The sequence below is a fragment of the Podarcis filfolensis genome, assembly GCF_964270895.1.
Source record: "Podarcis filfolensis genome assembly, chromosome: 11".
Classification (NCBI taxonomy): Eukaryota; Metazoa; Chordata; class Lepidosauria; order Squamata; family Lacertidae; genus Podarcis; species Podarcis filfolensis.
This window is the reverse complement of record NC_139613.1, coordinates 10,243,496-10,256,210: the sequence shown is the minus strand read 5'-3', so window position 1 is coordinate 10,256,210 and position 12,715 is coordinate 10,243,496. Positions and strand designations below refer to the sequence as shown.

General features: G+C 41.4%; 2 protein-coding genes across 11 annotated transcripts in view; one reads left to right on the top strand and one right to left on the bottom strand.

Moving 5' to 3' along the window:
• The window catches only part of DYM (dymeclin), a 172,146-nt gene that overhangs the window by 71,896 nt on the left and 87,535 nt on the right, over positions 1-12,715 (top strand). For all 10 annotated transcript variants that reach the window (XR_014539542.1, XM_083575620.1, XM_083575622.1 and 7 more), the window contains exon 14: positions 308-402. Coding sequence is in view for 9 of the 10 variants with exons in the window: in XM_083575620.1 (XP_083431746.1) it covers positions 308-402 (95 nt within the window). In the remaining variant the exon portion in view is untranslated. The remainder of the gene's footprint in view (positions 1-307; positions 403-12,715) is intronic.
• Positions 1-12,715, bottom strand: part of LOC310744435 (uncharacterized protein) — a 399,988-nt gene that overhangs the window by 361,752 nt on the left and 25,521 nt on the right. The window lies entirely within an intron of this gene.

Genomic DNA, 12,715 nt, shown 5'->3' with positions numbered 1-12,715 from the left:
AATTAAGGACTGAAGAAGAATAAAAGTTGTTCAGCTTTGTTTCTGACCAGGGTTGAATATATAGTCACACTCTAAAAATATGCAGTGACAATTCCTTAAAAGACCTAAGCATATTGAGCCACGATTGCACAAGTTGTTGCTAAGGCTTATCCCTAAAATCAGAGCACAAGTTGGGTTTGTCTTCATTGCAACTTTGCCTCCGGTAAACGGATGTTAGACTGGTGAGTGATTTCCTTTTGACAGGTCTTGCTGTATACAGAAAGGATAGTTTGATGTGTGTGTTTTTTCCCCTCCTCATCTCCAACAGGACAAATACCTTCATACAAATTGTTTGGCAGCTTTAGCCAATATGTCAGCACAGTTCCGCTCACTTCATCAGTATGCCGCTCAGAGGATCATCAGGTAAATACAAGCCTTTTACAAAATATTTAAACTAGCTTCAACCTAAATTCCGCAGGATAGATACTTGAATTTCCTATTGCTCAGATTTGAATATGAACCCAGGTAAATTCTGTTCAGCTTCATGAAGTCTAGGTTAAATCTTAAACTGCAATACAGTGTGCTCCATTTATACTTGATCTGCTTGCTAATGACGTCTGCCTATGCCCGCCAAAAATGGTTAACTACATGGAATAGGTGGCCAAAAGGCTGCTCCATAAGGGTGAATGGGGTTCTACCCCACCAGTCACGGGGCTTATCCAAATTTACCTTTTGCCCTGCACTTTCTCTGCTTTCCTGGTCTGTGTATGAATGGTTTTTCCCTTGCCGCTTTTGCTAGGAAAACCTGAACTTTACCGCTGAATTGGAGCAAATGGCAATTCGAGTTTTTTCAGTTTGCTTTGATTCAAGCAGTAAAGAACGGGTTTTCACAGGGAAAGCAGCAGATCTGGGGCACGCTTGGACACCTAGAAAGCCCAGACCTGTGCCTAGAAATGTGCAGCAAAGGTAAGTGTGGAAGAGCCCTGGTTGTCTTCTTACTTGCATGCTGTCCAGTGGGGGGCCATACCTGTCATCTTCCTCCTCCATCTCCGTGTTGCTCTTGTAGACCACAGCAGGGAGGAGATTGGGGACAGACGGACTAGAATTAGTTTTCTGTGGCTCCCATTGGCTCAGGCACCACCTCTTCTTGGCCTCCCTTCTGCCCTACCACTCTCAATGGGCAGCCGCTGCCACTGGCAAACACTAATATTGCCTGTTACTGCTGACACACTAGGGAAAGTGCTGTGTAATCTGTTTAGTGAATGGCATGGGACAAATAAATATACTGGTGTGTTAGACCAGTAGGATTATTATAGATTCTTGTGAAGTCATGGTCCCTCAATAGCAGAGGTCGCTATGTAATATAAACAGCCTCTCCTGTATCTTGTACTTCTTTCCATTTTTGATGGCACAGCAGAACTTCTGCTTGAATCTGAGCTCTGTTGTCCCAAAATCTTCCAAATCAACAACTTCCCTGCTAGTCATTTTGCTCTCATTGTACTTTCTGGGGCTTTCCTTGGGACCAGTTGTGACCCATTAAATACATCTGTTTTCCAGAATTCCTTCAAGGACGTTTGTTACATTACGAGCTGATCCCTTAGATTCTGTTGTTTTTCCTGTGCTTAGTTTTGCTTGGTTTTAAGTGTGACTTGGGTATTATAATATTTTATTTTTCTCTTGGGAAGGTTTTTACTCTGAAAGGTGAGGACTAAATATTTAAATAAATAAGGCTGCAATGCACACACACCCTAATCTGTCACTCTTGGAGCAGCGGGAACCTCAAACAGTTCTGCTGGCATCACTCCTTTGGTGTAGACCTCTCCATTCCTCCTGCAGGATTCCCACCAGCAGTAGCTTACATAAAGCAGATGGGGGAGGGGATGAGCTAGCCTGGGATCTACTGGTACCTCTGCATCAGACCCACTTCTGGCCCAACAGCTATGCCAAATTTCTGGGCCTCCCCACCTTCCACTCTGCCCTGTGTGGAGTTATGGGTGTGGTGGTGACCCAACTGCTGTCCAGTTGGTTTTCAGATTGTTCTGCACCATAGTTGTCCTCAAGCTTTCCAGACCTGGGATCCATCTTCAAACTTAACCTGCATATTGAGGCACCTATTTTAATTGGTTGTTGTTGTTGTTGCTCTTATATTAGTTTTTAGCTCCTCCTCTCCCCTCTCCCCTTTTTATCCCTCTCTTAAAAATAAATAAATCCTGAAATAGTGATTGGGAGGAGAATGGTGCTGGCCTTGTGGTACAGCAAGTACAGCCCACTTTACCTCCAAACACAGTCTCTTGGTGGATCCTGTTTATTCTAGTTGGAGATTAGTGCTGTAATACAGTTATCATTCCATGTAAATAGATGTTTCTGACTTTCCAGATTGCTAGTTGTTTCTAGCACAAGGAACCCTTACATGTTAAATAAAAGTTAATTCCAATTTAATTTTGAAAGCACTTCATTTTAAGAAAATTGATGATGTGGTGACAAATACTACATTTATTTTCTAAAGCAGCCAATTCAAGAAAATGTAGCTTGGATTCTTACCACAAGCATTGCCTTACTTTGGGAATGGGCTAGGAAGAACTTTTGAGAGACAGAAAATGTGGTGTATAAGCTTTCAGTAGACCTGGTCGTGGAACTGAGCAACAAGCATATTTGTATGACTATGATGAATTATTTTAGGTGAAGTAAAATCAGCAAGTGCAACTTTAATTTTATTGCTTTAGGAATTCTCAACTCAAAATCTACTTATCCGTACAGCTGACAGAGCACAGACGGCCATAATTCAAGATTCACCAGATGCTCTAGTAATTCCTTCCTTAATGTGAGAAGTAATTCAACTTCTATGGAGGCTTTTTTAAATCCCCCTATGAGTACGGACTGCCAATAGTTTTAAATTATGAAGACTATTGTGGATTAAAGGTTGAACTGAGACTTGTCATTTATAGCTCAACCAGGGCCTCAGTAAAATAGAACTTTATGCCACAGAGTAATTGACACATTCTGCAGTCATTAATGTTGACAGATTTGTGTAAATCATTTCCTCACGCTCAGCTGCTAGCAGTGAAATTAGATGTAACAGATTACTTGGATGGACACTGCCACTGAATTTAATCATTATCAGAATCATCCTTGATTATGTAAGAGTAAATAGAGTCCCAAACTATAATGCTATTCATAACATGTAGATTGCATTTCATTTTTCAATATTTAAAGAATGTGCTGATGCAGAAAGGCAGATGATTCTATAAAAGCATTATTACCTTGCTAATTACCTTAGTATAGGCAATCATGTTCATAAGATGGCAAAACAAATAGTTTAGGACTTGGAGGTAAACTAGCTGTTCTGGTAGGTTATTTGCTTGCTTGTTTGTAAGATTTCTTATCCACCCTTTACCATAAGATCCCAGGGTGGATTACAACAGTATATTGGAACAGAGCAGTATACATTTAGCAAAAGAGGCAACTCCCACAAAACAAAATAACTGTCAAATTCTGGGGTAAAGAGGTATGTCTGCAACATATAGCAAAAGCTGAGCGATGAAGATGCCCAATGCACCTTTCCGGATACATAGGAAACTTTGAGAGCCCCTGTGTAGAAAAGTGACACATGCACACTGTTGATCTTGGAACCTATTCAATGACTTAATCCAAGAATTTCCAGCTTCAGTTTTACTAGCTGAACCCAGGCAGGTGCCTATATTATTTAAAAAGAGAAGAGTTATCACAGGAGCACCATGTCTTAAATTTGAACCTAGGTGTAGAATGTCAATCTTGACAGTACATTTAGGAAATTGAGATCTATCCCACTAGAAATTGAGATCTATACCCGCTAGACACTGGGGCAAATTTTTTTCAGTTCTAAAAAGGAGAGAATTAAGAGCTAACAGAACTTTAATAGAGGAACCTGCCTTGTTGGATAGGGGTTTGTCTCAGCTTCGCTTCGAGCCTTGGAGTGACATTGCACTAGGAAGTGGAGAGTCACTTTGCTTCATTTTTCAAAGCCTCTGACATGTTGACCACAGTGAGAAAGTCAACAAATGCCTATAACATTTAAGCAAAATTGGATGAAATTTGCAGGCACAGTAGCACCTTCTGAGGTGGTGAAGCCAGCCAAACCTCTGGCAAATAGGTATACAGTGAGGGAGTTATGGATAAACAAATATTTTTATCTTCTGCTCAGTTTGCCCCAAAGTTACAGAAAGTGCAAATGTGATTACGACAGAACTGTATGTTTTGTTAGTGGGCAAGGTTCTATGCCTGTGTGTTGTATGGCTCTCTGTTCTTTATTGTGTGACTGAACAGTGCAGTCCTATTCATACTTATCAGAAAGCCTACTCAGTTTAAAGGGGTTTTCTCCCAGGTAAGTGGTTACCTTAAACATACATATATACAGTTACCAAACATTACTGTAAAACTTGCCCTGCTGCAAAAACTTTGAGGAATTATTTCAATTTTAATTAACACTATGGTTTCAATTCACTACCAGTGCTTCACCATAAGAGTGAATATTAAATATTAAAACAGTCTAAAACAAACCACAGTCACAAGATTAGGGTGCTTCCCCAAAACATGCATCTCAGGTGTTAAAGGCCAGGGTAAAGATTTGCATCTTCAGCATATGACAAAAGCTGTACAATGAAGATGCCAGATGCATCTCTGTAGGAAAGGGAGTTCCACCACTTGGGAGCTGTCGCAGAGAATGCCCGCTCCCATGTTGCCACCCCTAGAAGTTCTGCAGCGGATGGAATTACCAAGAGGTGATGCTGAAATGAGCACAGCCATTATGTGTGGGATAGCACCTATTCAAAGGGATGCAGAAATAATGCTTGGCGTCCTGAGAGGCATAAACGAAAGAAGCATATGCCAGTGGTATTAGCAGTAGCGTGATGACCTAGTTCAGCTGTAGTGAATCTTATAAGCTGATTAGCTACCCCGGTTCTGGGAGGTGTCACTGCAATTAGTGGAAAGTATTCTAACAAGATGAGGAGCCTATTCAGATTGAGGGCAGAAGTTTGTATTGGTGAACGATCACAGTGGAAGAAAAGGTCTCTTTACAAAACCAATCTACTTTAAAGGGATTCTGCATGAGCTCTTTTATATAATACCAACCGCATCACCCTGCCTTTACATTTGTTACAGCATTAATGGTTCCCCTGTGAACTAAGTTCTGCTATTTAGCTGCATCGTCAAAATGACAATTGCTTCGTGTCCTGGCGTGTGGAACATATGGAGTTAAGGTTTTAGGCTAATAACTATAGTTTCCAGCATGGAAAAACTGTTGAACCCTGGTTAAGCCTGATCGAACCTTCTGGGGATTCAGAAACAGGCACCTGGTAGGATATTAATACACTCATTATCCATCTGGTGCAAGTATCCAAGTGTACTGAGTTCTATTAGATTGGTGCTGTGAGCCAGGAGGGCAGGGGGTCACAGGTTAGACAGATTGCCTAGATGGGCGGCTTACCAGCGTTGGACTTGGATAGCTACAAAATCTTGTGGAATATTTTCTGGCAAATATCTAGACTCTGAGTTCTGCATCTGGCTTTGAAATATGACAGCAACTATGACTTTGGTCTGGACCAGTTGCCAGCGCTTACTTATGCTCTCTGAAATGTATTAATGCTTAACATGCCTGTAATTATATTTTTTTTGTAATTTCCATGTGCCTCAACTTTTTTTTGTATACTTAATGGTCACCCTGGGAATGGGACTCAAAAAGGCAGAAGCAAGGAAATGCGTTGCCTACCCTAAGAGGAGCCTTCTGGAACAGGCAAATGGCCCATTTAGCCCAGCATTCTGTTCTCACAGTGGCCAGCCAGATGCCTGTGGGAAACCAGCAAACAGAACATGAGCACAAGAGCATTTCCCCCTCTTCCGGTTTCTATCAGCTGGTATGTAGAGACATTTCTGCCTCCAGTTGTGGAGGCAGAGTGTAGCCATCATGGCTAGTAGCTATCAATAGCCCTCTCCTCCGTGAATTTGTCTAATCCTCTTATAAAACCACAGGGACATGGGTGGCGCTGTGGGTTAAACCACAGAGCCTAGGACTTGCCGATCAGAAGGTTGGTGGTTTGAATCCCTGCGACGGGGTGAGCTCCCGTTGCTCAGTCCCTGCTCCTGCCAACCTAGCAGTTCGAAAGCATGTCAAAGTGCAAGTAGATAAATTGGTACCTCTCCAGCGGGAAGGTAAACAGCGTTTCCGTGCGCTGCTCTGGTTCGCCAGAAGCGGCTTAGTCATGCTGGCTACATGACCCGGAAGCTGTACGCCGGCTCCCTTGGCCAATAAAGCGAAATGAGCGCCGCAATCCCAGAGTCGGTCACGACTGGACCTAATAGTCAGGGGTCCCTTTACCTTTACCTTATAAAACCATCCAAGTTGGTGGCCATCACTGCCTCCTGGGGCAGCGAGTTCCCTAGTTTGAATATGTGTTTCATGAAGAAGTACTTTCTTCCAACATTCAGCTTCAGTGGATGACCATGAGTTCTAGTATTATGAGAGAGGAAGAAAAACGTTTCTCTTTCCAGTTTCTCCATGCCATGCATAATTTAATAAACCTCTGTCATGTCTCCTGTTACCCACCTTTTCCCTAAACTAAAACGTCCCGAATGCTGCAACCTTTCTTCAAAAGGGAGTCACTCCATCCCGTTGATCATTTTGCTTGCCCTTTTCTGAACTTTTCCCAACTCAGCAATACCCTTTTTGAGGTGAGGCAATCACATTACTCCATAAGTGGTCACACCATAGATTTGTATAATGGTGTATTTTTGTCATTGCTCCTCGGACTACTTGCGTTTTATCTTCTAAATGCCGAAATATCATTTTTTCCATTTGCACTCACTTTATCCTATTCTTGGTTCAGGACCTTTGGCTTTGCCTAATCAGAGTTAAGGTCTCTACTCAAACACACTGAGTAAGTTTTTTCGGAGGTTTAAAGTGATACTGGAGAGCCGTTATTGTGGTTTGGTCCACTCTGAACAAGCTGTATTCTCTACAGTGAGGTTGTCTCTCCTCCTCTTCCAGGTTTCTGTAGAAACATTTGCTTTCTAAATGGTGCCATAAGGGAGAAAGTTACTCCTTTTACCAGTCTACAGAAATGAGTGCTTGTACACAGCCAGAAGATGTGTTGGGAAGAAGTGATGGAAAGTAGATGAGACCTTGAAATGCAGAATTGCCAGATGAACAGTGGGCCCTTTGCAGAATGATCATCCACAGCAAATACCAGTGTCTGATCAATTTGCACGGATTGTTGATTTGCAGAGGTCACTGTTAGTCTTAGTACAAACAACTGTAGAAAGCAATTCCTTTAATTCCACTGTAGTGTTTCTGTATTACCAAACATGTGTCTAGCCAAAGGATAAAAATAATACTAAATTTTGATAATATTGTTTCCTAAGCTGCTCTGGCTACTTGCCCTCCAAATAACTGGTACATCTGAGTGATTAATTTTTTTATGTGCTTTGTTCTTGCCTGTTGATACTGTAAAAATAACTTCCCCTCAGCTCTCTTTTTACATTTCCTTAACATGGTTCAGCAGTTCTTTGTCTGGACGTAATCTATAAATCTTCTTTGGCCTTCCTTTCTATGACACTTGCTTTTTCTGGAGATATAGGTTTGATCCCATATAATAACCTCCTTTTTTGTAAAGCCAAGACTCAAATTTTATTTTAATAGGGTTAATAGATAAGATGTTTTTCATTTCTCACTTCCTTCCTTTTTCTTTAATATCTGTAGCATTTAACATTGGCAATCTTCCATGGATAGACGATTGGACCGATTGTTCTTACGGAATATTCTGCACATAGGTTTTTGTAACCTATAAGTATAAATTCTTTCATCTAAAATTTAATTTGTGTGCTGTCCAGTTCAAACCACAAACACTATTTAGATTTGTGTATGCCAGGTTAAATAATAGCATTCCAATGCTCTCTAATATCTGAATCTATCTTTAAATTTGGTGTTGTTTAAGGAATTTGGGTTCAGAAAAGCATAGGTTTTTGCACCTGTAGTCATTTGTTTAATATGTTACAGTGACAGTGCAATTCTGTGCTTCTCTACTTGTAAGTCCTGTTGAATTCATTGATGTTTACTCTCTAGTGAGTGCATATAATATTAGTCAAATTTTGGACATTCAGGCTGCAATGTCAGCATTCACGTAAGAGCACTGATAACCTCAAATTAATCTGATGAATGCCTGAAAAGAGATCTGTTTCTTCACTATTTGGACATACACAAGTAAATGATGACAGTGATACTTAGGTGATTGTTAACATCACTTATGTTTGTTTGATTTTTGAAATATCAATACTTTTTGTCTGGGATTTTCAGATAATGCATGTGAGTTTGGTCATTCAGCAAAGAATGAATGGTTAGCCTTTTTTTGCTAAGTAATGCCGTCATATTTTCAAACGGGACTATGTATTTGTGTCTATTAATTGTGGGCATCAGAAACATGCAAACTGGATAATAGTCGTATTTAAGTTCAGAAGCCCTTGCCTGCATTGAAGCAATATTTTATTTAGGCAACTTCCTTAAATTACTCTGTGCTTCCTTCAAGCTCCCTGCTATGCTCAGAGTGATAGTAACTAAACAACAATGTGTTTTTAGGACCAAATAAGCATGTGGATGATAGAGGGCTTGAAAAACCCATCTTGAGCCAGAGGAGGGGGGCGCGCGCGCGCACACACACACACACATATATATATTCTTTTAAAAAGCAAGGTATTATTTAAATAGAAGCTGGAATGAATTGATTCTGCAGGATGCACCTACTCTCCTGCATGTTGGGTACATCTAGGAAACCATGCAAATAATTGCGTGTACTAAAGGACCCAACCTGTACACAGAGGTTCTTGACATCTATCAATCTATCACCAAGTTGCCCATGCCCCCTTTGGGGGAAGGTGATAGAGAAGGTGATGGTGCCACAATTGCTGGCACTATTGGATGAGACTGGTTTTCTGGACCTATTTCCATCCAGGCTCAGGCTCGGTTGCGGGTCTGATTCTGCTCTGGCAGAGCATCTTTATTAGGAGAGAAACAGGAGGAATGTGATCCTGTTTGTTCTCCTTGATCTCTCAGAAGCCTTTGATACCATTCACCATTGTATCCTGCTAGATCAGCTCTGTGAATTGGGAGCACTGTATCACAGTGGTTCTGCTCTTATCTACGGGGCTGATTATAGAAAGTAACATTGGGTGATTGCCTTCCAGCCTCCTGGGATATGTTCCATTGGGTGCTGCAGAGTACTATATTGTACCCAGTGCTATTCAACATCAATACAAGGCTGTGGGGACTAGTCATTAGGAAATTTGGAGCATGGTGTCATCAAGTATGCGGATGACACACAGCTCTGTTTCTCTGTAACATTGAGTCAGGAGATGCTGTGCAAGTCCTGAACCAGTGCCTAGACTGAGTAATGGTCTAGATGAGTGCCAATAAACAGCAGCTGAATCCCATCAAGACAGTCTCTGTGAGTAGTTATCGGGTTCTGAGTAGATTCTGGATTGGATTGCACTCGCATCCGAAAGAACAGGAGCATACCTTGAAGATACTGCTTTATGCAGCATTGTCCCTAAAGGTTTAGGGACTTCAGTATCTAGGAGTGGCTGTTTCAGCTGGTATGCCAGCTCTGACCATTCCTAGACAGGGATAGGTTGGTAACAGTTTTCTACACATTGGTAACTTTTAGACTTGGTTATTGTAATGTGCTTTACATGGGGGTGCCCTTGAATTTGATTGGGAAGCTGCAGCTAATGCAAAACTTTGCTGCATGGTTGCTCTTTGGGGCTGCTTCTAAACAGTATGTGACACTCCCATTAAAAGCACTGTGCTGGTTGCCAATTTGCTACTGGGCTCGATTCAAGTTTCTACAGCTGGTGTATAAAAGTCCTATACAGTTCTGAACCAGAGTAACAGAGAAGCCCCCTACATCTCAGCCCCATTCACTTAAACCTGTGACTGAAGATGTGGTGATGCCCCTGCAATGTGAGTTCAGCCCAAGCTTTTAGCACTAGTTCTTTGGAATTCTCTTACCCAGATGTTAAGTAAGTGCCAATGTTGCTATATTTTCTCCCTAAGTCTTTGGCAGAACAAACCTTCAGTTATCAGCAGTTGTACGCCCTGGTTTTAAAAAAGGTGGTTGTGTGCCAGAACTCTGTGCTTCATAAAAGCAAATAACCTCATTTCATGCTACAATACTGGCTTGGTTTCACCTTCTAAATCCTCAAAGGATTCGTCTGTAGAATTATAGTATCTGCATGTTAACTGAATCAAAGTAGTTGCACATTAGCTGAATCAAGTTGCATTTTGAAGCAGCAGCAGAAACAACAACAACCCCAAAACTTTTTATAACTAGCCATGCCATAATTTTTTGTGCTGTAGAACAGTTCTACTTATATCTAACCATCTTTCCGCACCAAGTATATTAAGCAGTGTAATGGGCCACAAAAATAACTTTGCCCTTTCCAGGTAATTTATGGTGTATGTCAGATGGACAAAACACTAATATAGTACTTTCTAAAGGAAAAGCAAAGTGATTTGGAGGTATGAGAGTTAACTCTGTAGGAAATGACTGAAAATGGGAGTCCAAGAAATTTTGTACCAATTAGGTATCTCTGAGCAGAAATGGAGAATTATGGGCGTCATATTCTAAGCTAACCACATGTTGCTAGGATAAAGTATATCTCTGGGCCAGTATTCCTGTTGCTGCCATTACTACTGCTCAAGATAAGTTATTTATATCACACCTGATAAGGATTGCAAACTTCTGTTTTGCCAGCTGGCCAATTAAGGATCCTAGTGTTTCATGCAAAGAAGTTGCAGTACTGTATACCAGTGTGAAATCATTTTTCTGCTGGCATTTTGTGACAAAGGGGGGACTTGAAAAACCAGGTAATAACAAAATTAGGGACTCTTAAAATCTACATAGAGGGAGAGACAGTGTGGGAATGGTGATAGTTTTTCATTGAGGAGACCAGAATTCAAAGCCTCACTCTGCCCTGAGGCTCTATGGGTAACAATGTAGCCCGTACTCTGCTCCCTGCGTAACTTGCCTTCTTTTATTGTTAATATAAAATAGAATAATTCCATCTATGAGGGACGCGGGTGGTGCTGTGGGTTAAACTACAGAGCCTAGGACTTGCCGATCAGAAGGTCGGCGGTTCAAATCCCCGTGACGGGGTGAGCTCCCGTTGCTCAGTCCCTGCTCCTGCCAACCTAGCAGTTCGAAAGCATGTCAAAGTGCAAGTAGATAAATAGGTACCTTCCGGCGGGAAGGTAAATGGCGTTTCCGCACGCTGCTCTGGTTCGCCAGAAGCGGCTTAATCATGTTGGCCACATGATCCGGAAGCTATACGCTGGCTCTCTCGGCCAATAAAGCGAGATGAGCGCCGCAACCCAAGAGTCGATCACGACTGGACCTAATGGTCAGGGGTCCCTTTACTTCCATCTTTAATTCCATCTACATTTCTGTAAGTTCCTTGGAAGAAGGGTGAGATTAACAATTTCACTCTTAGTAATGAATCTACAAAGCTGTCTCATGCTGATTCAGGCTGTTGATCTCTCATAGGATGGTTTGCTCTGACTGGCCGAAGCAAATCCAAAGCTTCTGTCTTTATTAACCCTGAGGTTGTTCTAACTGGAGATGCTGATACCCTGGGGGCTTGTGCATTCTTGCATTTGATCTACCATGTGCCTCTACTGCATTTGCATCATGGGACGCAAAACAATAGAGCGTATAGGGCAGAACTCAGATAGGTTTTGTTAACCTACACGCAGGAAGATAAAACTCTGAACACATTGTGAGAGCTTGCCCTAAATGATGGGGTAGAAATAAAATTTTAAAATGAATAATGGTAAGCATTACATTTGTAGTTCCCAATGTAGACAGCCCTGGGCAAGGATTCCAGTGGCCAGGCCATAGCTTGGCACAAATGTTAGTCTCTCTTCAATCCACATGTCCTTAATCTTACAAACTTCTTTATATTCCCTATCATGCTTTTCTACAAGCCATATGCTCTCTCTTTCCCCACCCCCACTGCCTCCGGTCTGAAAAATGTTGTGTTTGGCCTCAAGGAACTGGTTGCATGGTGAAGAACTCGCCCCATCACTGCCAATTATGGGACTTTTTTATTGCTGCTCCTTTTTAAACACCACCATGGGTTGCTCTCAGAATGTGGGTTACCACAATACAGGGCAAATTGAAAACCTCCACATCTGATCATCACCCACCCTTTGTACATATGTGTGCAATTTGCAAGCATTCTGCACATTAAGTATCTTCTAAAAGTCCCTACTTTCACTGTGGTACTTTACGAAGGCATAAGTCAGGTTACATGTCAACCTGACAACTACGTTTTTAAGAAGACCGAAAATGTTTTGCATAGCAAACAATTTGTGTGTGTGTGGTGGTCTGACAATTCAGCTGAAACAATATGACCTAAATATTATGATCAGGCTTAGTAGAGACTGAGTTTTTGTGGCTCTTGTTTTCAGAGAACTTCACTGAGCTGACACACATGGCATGTATGTGCAGAAGACTTGCAAATCAAAACCTTACTTTTTATGAGTACAGTTCTATATATGCTACCCTCGTGTTTTCTCTCCCCAGCATGCTAACTACTGAAAGACAAGTATTTGAGATTTATTAATAATCATTCTTAACATTTGCATAATGCTTTCAAGCTTTCAAATTCTTCACATGAATTCATTTAATTGTACAACAACTCCATACTGCAG